The sequence below is a fragment of the Elaeis guineensis genome, chromosome 1 (genome assembly GCF_000442705.2).
Source record: "Elaeis guineensis isolate ETL-2024a chromosome 1, EG11, whole genome shotgun sequence".
In the NCBI taxonomy this organism is placed as follows: domain Eukaryota; kingdom Viridiplantae; phylum Streptophyta; class Magnoliopsida; order Arecales; family Arecaceae; genus Elaeis; species Elaeis guineensis.
This window is the reverse complement of record NC_025993.2, coordinates 147,004,658-147,011,290: the sequence shown is the minus strand read 5'-3', so window position 1 is coordinate 147,011,290 and position 6,633 is coordinate 147,004,658. Positions and strand designations below refer to the sequence as shown.

Here is a 6,633-nt window from a genome sequence, read left to right as displayed (position 1 = left end):
GTGCGTGATACAAAAGGTCACAATCAAAAGAAATGGTTAAGCGTTTGTTTTAATGAAAATGAGAAAGGATGTTGAAATATGCAAAAGTGAAGCTTAATTAGGAGAACATGCAGAATTATCAGAAGTGGATGGTTGAATAGCTTCTCTTCATGTTCTTTTGTATATCGCACAAAATTATGATTATAAAGAAGCCTAATTGTGCATGAGAAATGCGTACATTCAACTTCTAGCACCTATTTCACTTTACCATCCAGTCGATTATGTTCCTAACCACAAGGATTTGATGTGCTAATCTTTGATATCTAAGCATTCTAGAAAATTAATTTTTTCAAGCTCATTTCCTTCTCTACTTACTTCTCCATGTTGAAAAATTTGTTGTACGTAAAAGCTAGTTGTCTTCACACTCTCTTTTTGTTGTTTCTTTTTGAAGTTCCCAGATCCCGCACGGTTTATTTTTCAAAGAATGATTTTCTTGATCTCATTATTCAAATATCTCAAGTATGATATAAATCACAACAATGTGATTTTCTAAATATTCTATTGCTTGCATATGAACCCACAATTCTTTTTGATTTCTAGAATGATGCTTGATACCACCTAAATTCTTGATTAAAATAACATCGAACAGCCAGGGGTCAGGACTTTAGTCTTGCTAGCTAGCAGCATGAAGCTAGTTTTTGTGTTTTGGCTTTCTGGGGGAAGGTTTTTATTATCCACATGCAGACAAAACTCCTAAGTACGTTCACCATGCTCTTGCCCCTCAGCCTCTTCCTTGCAAAAAAAGCCGTCCTGTGACTCGACAAATGGGTGCATTATTAGCACGATAAGCCAAAAGGCCTTTTAATCTATCACATCTAGCTAGGCAACAACCAAAGTACACAAATTTCAATTTAGCTTAGTTGGTTGATAATGATATCTTCAACCTTTTCTCGCATAAAATCTATCTTGCCTGTTACTATAAAATATATAAACAAATAAATAGTGAAACTCTAGCATCCCTTAATAATTTTGTCCATCACGAGTATCACAGCACCAAATTGGAGCCTATAGCATAGTTGGTTCACAATAATATCCGCCACATTTTCTAACACAATATCCAACTTGCTTGTTGCTGAGAAAAGGAAAAGAAAAAAAAAAAAAAACACAACGACCCTGCCATGGTTAATAATGCTGTCCATCTCAAGTACTAATGGCATCAATAATCTAATTGATCATTCTCATCATTTCCCAGAAAAAAGGGTGAACCCACTATTCTTTCCCCTTCCTAATATATCCACTCTACACGTGGTGCAGTTCACATTTATCTAATCAAAAGATATCCATAGCTAGTGCTTGCTTAATCTAATCCAAAAAGTAAATAAAGTTGGTTTCTTCTCAAATCAAAAGAAAGGAACCTCAACTTTTCATCATTTTTTTTTTATTCAAATAACATTACTATTAAAATTAACAGTAATATGCGAGAATTTGTAAACGAGTACGTGTCAATATTACAGAGACCGAAGATTTTATGGTAATTTTTCGCCAAAGTGACATGCTCCATTCTATAGTGTCGTCATGCATTCCACGGAGTCCTAAGTGACAGTTACTTCCACTTTCCCGATATATGATGGACGACTCCACTCACCATCCCTCCTCTTGGCGTCTTCTCCTTTTACCCCAGACCTTAGATTTCCAGAATCCCAATACTCTCTCGCTCTCTGTGGCTCCCGGGGAATTTCTCTGGATATGATCAGACTACTATCTTTTCTGGAGCTCAATCTCCACCCTCCGATTGCTGCTGGGTTCCATGGCTTCTTCCGCGGCTCCGCAGGGGCAGGGGATCCACGGGCATGACATCCAGGCGGCCATGGCCAAGGCCGTCGAGCTGAGGGCCCTCCACGCGGCGCTGCTCCAGGGTGCCAGTGGCAGCCCCGCCGTCCTGAGGCTTCCGCCCGGCGCTTCCCCTTCTATTTCCAGGGGTTCCAATCAATTTTCCGCCGAGGATTACCCCGTCTTCACGCCGGTGAGTTCTTGCTGATCTTGGCGGATTGTTCCCATCCTTTTTTGTGGATTTTTTTTGGGTTTTGAATTGAGAATGTTGGTTTAATTCAAGAAAGATGGTTCTTTGGTGGAGATTACTGTATGGATTCCTTGTTTAGGTGGAGTTTGATGGATTCGTAGTGTTGGTTGATGTCCTTCGGATTGGTTGGAGGTGTATTTCTTTGTGATTCTTCGGTATTTGATGGATTTGTGTCGTCGTGGTTCCATGGAATTTCTTTATGTGTTTTGATTCAAGGGACGCATGGTAGTACGGTGTTTTTGTTCCTTCAATCGATGATATCTTCTAATGCATCGTGTGTTCTTGGGGTGTGTTATAACTGCTCTTTGGTACTCTGATGAGATGAATATTTTTTGTGGCATCTTTCATGAAGTGTTAAGTGGTTCTATGTTTGCCCAAGCTGCTGGTATTCTTTCTTAAAGAAAAAGATAAGAATTCTTAATGTCTCAGTTGTTTTGATATGGCGATAAACTTAATTGATCGATTGATCTCTTGTATGCAACGGTAAGACAAGATATAAAGAAAATTCAAAGGAAGCACGCTCTATGTAAAGAAAATTGAATTTAAGTTGGAAAATCATGATTTCTGCACTCTGAAAAGAGACTGCATCAATGTGCGAGAACAAAAAGATGATTCAATTATGGAGAGCAATTAACAAGTATAATAAGCCACCTTTGTTTGTTTTCTTCCATATCAAAAGACCCTCCTTTCTTTGATGCTTCTCCATATCTCTTTTTTATTAAAACCCAGTAAAGCCACTTTCCCTTTTTTCCTTTCGTCCTTTATTGATGAACCTTTTCCTTTCGTCCTTAATGAAGGTTACTTTCTTTGTGTCAAGGACAGTTTTCAGAAAACTGTGAGACAACAATACTACATGTCAGATGCTCTAGAGGGACAACCATGCAGAGTTTTCTTTTCTAAGAGATACGGTAATCCTGGTTCGATTTCAGCATAATGTCCACTTTCTAACAAGGCAGTCAGGCACTAACTTCCTTCCATTCTCTACATTGGCTTCTGCTGGGTCCTCAACCTTACTAGCGTGTTTTCCCCCTCATCTTCCTATCCCTTTCCTTGGTTTTTCTGGACATGTTTCAAATATTAGCAAAATTTACAAAACTCAGGACCTGTTCATTGTAAACCATTATTCCAAGCTAATTACCAGGACTTATGTCCCTTAATAAGTCAGAAAAGCTGAATCAATTGAATGAAGTATCCAAGCATATGATTGAGGCCATTCCTCATGAATCTCAAAGATGCAATCTTTGTTTTCCTTTTCTAGTCAGCTGAATAGGGATTTGAAAGTGCCGCAATGTGCTGGGCGAAGCAGGTAACACTAACCTCCTTGTGATTGAGCCCTCGATTATAAATCTCTATTAAGTGACTTGACCTAATTGAGAGTTTCTAGGGTAAAAATTTCATCAAATACTACTTCAGTACTATGTTGAAAACTGTATTCTTAAAATAAAGAATTGTACTAACTTTTACCTCCTATATATACCTAGAAATATGTAAGGCTTGGATCTTGCTTTCAACTTGGTTCTTTGGCAAAAATATGGGGTGCTTATATATTTACAATTCAGATTAATCACGAAATCTGTTAGTTTTATCAGTAAAATTGGTATCTTGTTCTGTTGACTTATCTACATAGAATCTTATTAGTGGCCTTGCATATTGTGGCAGTGTTATCTGTGTTTGAATTTTTTTTCCTAATGTGGAATAAAAAGAAGGATATTGATAAGTCAAAAGGGCTAAGCCATTTAGTAGTTTCACCTTCCCTTACTTATTTTATCCTTTTTGTAGGCATGGTTTATTTCTTTGTTTGTGGAGGCTTGTTTTCACCTTCTGGTATTTGTCAAGAAAGGCTGTTTAGTTTTGTACGTGTCGGCATTTTTAATAATTTTCTAACTTATAACTATACTGGCAATTGAATGCCTGTCATTAGAAGAATGAATATCACGTGAAAAACAAAGATCTCTATATATTTTGTTACAAATTAATTTTCACAGGAGGATAGTAGTTGAACAAAATATCCATTGAAATATCCTTTTTCTGGTTCATCTTTAATTATAGTTATCCAAGAGATCTGTTGCTGTGCATTATGAGATCTTCATATTAACAGGTTTTCCAATTTTTGATCTTTCAATGAGTAGTGTTGTCAACAGACTGATAAGAACTTTTAGAGCTTCTAATTGAGAGAGATAACTTGTCATTGGAATGTATGCAGATCGAAGAAGTATCTTCTAAGTAGTATTTATTTATTTATTGTGTTTGTAAAAACAGCTTTGTGACATTGAGATTTCTGCAGAGTTATGAAGAGGAACCTTTATCTGGATATCACTATATTCGTCCAGAGAACCGAAGCTTATCAGAAATCTGGCGCAGAATCATGCTGGAAGGAGAAAGCAAAGATGATGAAGCCATTTCCTCTGATAATAAAAGTGTTAATAGATTTTCTTCTTCAAACAGTGAACAACATATTTGCTCTACAAATAACCATTTCTCCAACAGAGGGTCATGTATCAACCACGTGTCTCTTCTGCAAATTGCTCCAGCAGCTGATATCCTTAAATCTTCGAGCAGGAGAACCAGTTCAGGAGAATTCAAAACTGTAACAACATGCAATACATGCAAGCCTGCAACTATCAATAGGGAACCTGAAAGTAATCACAAAAATCATAAGAATGTGGCTAGCACAGCACCAGAGCCTGATACACAGCCATCCACACAGTTACCTACAAAGCAGAGAGGGCCAATACTATCATGGTTGTTTCCCAAATCAAAGAAGAAACCCAAGTCAGAGGTGTTCGCAAACACAATAGAATCCGAGGACATGTCACAACTTTTAAAAGACTGGGGTTTTTTTTCTCTTGAGTCATTGAAGAAGGAGCTGCTTGAGGCTAATCAGAACCGGGATGCTGCATTGGCAGAAGTTGCAGAGATGAAATCCTCCTTAGGAGAACTGGGACAGAAGCTACTGAGCTTAGAAGCATACTGTGAAGAGCTGAAGAAGGCTCTAAAACAGGCAGTGCAAATGAAGAACTGTCAGGTTCTGGACCACCCAAATTTGCCGAAGAGAACAAAATCCATCAGTGGCAGCAGAGACAATTTAATGCCTGTCAGCCATGAAGTAATGGTAGAAGGTTTCTTACAGGTAGTGTCAGAAGCAAGGCTCTCTGTAAAACAATTCTGCAAGACACTCATCCACCAGATTGAAGAAACTGATAGTGAACTGATGGAGAAGCTGAATTTGCTCCTCCTATCACATCATATCACATTGAGCAACAGGTACTCAAAAGGAGTACTGTATCATTTGGAAGCTCTTGTAAACCAATCTCTGTATCAGGACTTCGAGAACTGTGTGTTCCGGAAGAATGGATCACCAAAGTTTCTGGATCCCCAGCAGGATCGCCAGGAGAACTTCTCAGCTTTCGTTGCGCTGCGGAACTTGAGCTGGAATGAGGTATTGCACAAAGGAACTAAGTACTACAGTGAAGAATTCAGCAAATTTTGTGATCAAAAAATGAGTTGCATTGTTTCTATATTGAATTGGTCAAAACCATGGCCTGAACAGCTCCTCCAGTCATTCTTTGTTGCTGCCAAGTGCATTTGGTTGCTCCATCTCCTGGCTTTCTCCTTCAGCCCACCACTGGCGATCTTGCGGGTTGAGGATAACAGCAGTTTCAATCCCTTCTATATGGAGGATGTCCTCTTTGACCGCCACAGAGTGCAAGCTCCAGCCCAAGTCAAGATCATGGTAATGCCAGGATTCTATGTTCAAGATAGAGTGCTCAGATGTAGAGTTCTGTGCAGGTACCGATCTGTAGCATAACCATTCACCGTTCATACTAATGGTTTTATTTTTTTTTTCCCTTTAAGGCAAGCTTCTAGGCTTCCAGCGGCCTTTCATATCTGAACCAGTCTCTCATCTCCATATTGCTGTATTTTTCTTTTTACCTTTTATTACAGTACAGGTGTGATAGACAATCTAAAACTAGACTGTTTCTTCATATGTTCTTGGAGGGGAAGATTGTAATTTCCATTTGACTATTGTTGAAGTGCGTTTTGTGTATCAGTTGAAATGAGTATGAGCAAGGATGATATATGTGGTAGGATTTTGCTTTGCATAATTTATTCTACTAAAATTTGAGGTGAACTGTTAATCATTTAGTTGATGATCAAGTAGACCGGCTGAAAAAGCATCCTATATGGTGAAACCATTAAAAACTTGCTGAAGTCCTTTTTTTTGCCCCCCTACAGGATTCGTGCTGGCCCATTTCAAAAGTACTCTAGTATTTATGAATATAGGTCTCGCGTAGTTTGAGTTTGCTGATTGTACTAGCCTAACCTATGAATTCCATTGGATTTTGGATCCAATTATCCAAACATATATTGGATTTTAGAGATAGCTCATGTTTAGGTTTTTCAACCAAATGACAGGGGAATCCATTCACCAAAGAAATTTAAGTACCTCCCTGAAAAATCGAATATTATGTATGTATTACTGAAGGAAGTATTTTTCGTTACTTTTTAAAGACCATCTGCAATTCAGATCCGAGTCTCAATATTATTGAAAGTCATTTGTGATTATTCACTTG

The 6,633-nt window shown here is 38.2% G+C and overlaps 1 protein-coding gene across 1 annotated transcript; it reads left to right on the top strand.

Annotated features, from left to right (window-relative positions):
- The first annotated feature begins 1,638 nt into the window (after positions 1 to 1,638).
- On the top strand, positions 1,639 to 6,117 carry LOC105061273 (IRK-interacting protein). Its single transcript, XM_010945283.4, has 2 exons — positions 1,639 to 2,002; positions 4,344 to 6,117. Exons 1-2 carry the CDS (start codon positions 1,787 to 1,789, stop codon positions 5,865 to 5,867), a joined length of 1,740 nt encoding a protein of 579 aa, XP_010943585.1. The 5' UTR covers positions 1,639 to 1,786; the 3' UTR covers positions 5,868 to 6,117.
- Positions 6,118 to 6,633: the final 516 nt, after the last annotated feature.

Excerpts from the sequence above, each read along its gene's own strand:
- LOC105061273 (XM_010945283.4), top strand. The coding sequence starts at position 1,787 with ATGGCTTCTTCCGCGGCTCCGCAGGGGCAGGGGATCCACGGGCATGAC. Across the intron at positions 2,003-4,343 it reads ATTACCCCGTCTTCACGCCG|AGTTATGAAGAGGAACCTTT; the intron begins GTGAGTTCTTGC and ends AGATTTCTGCAG.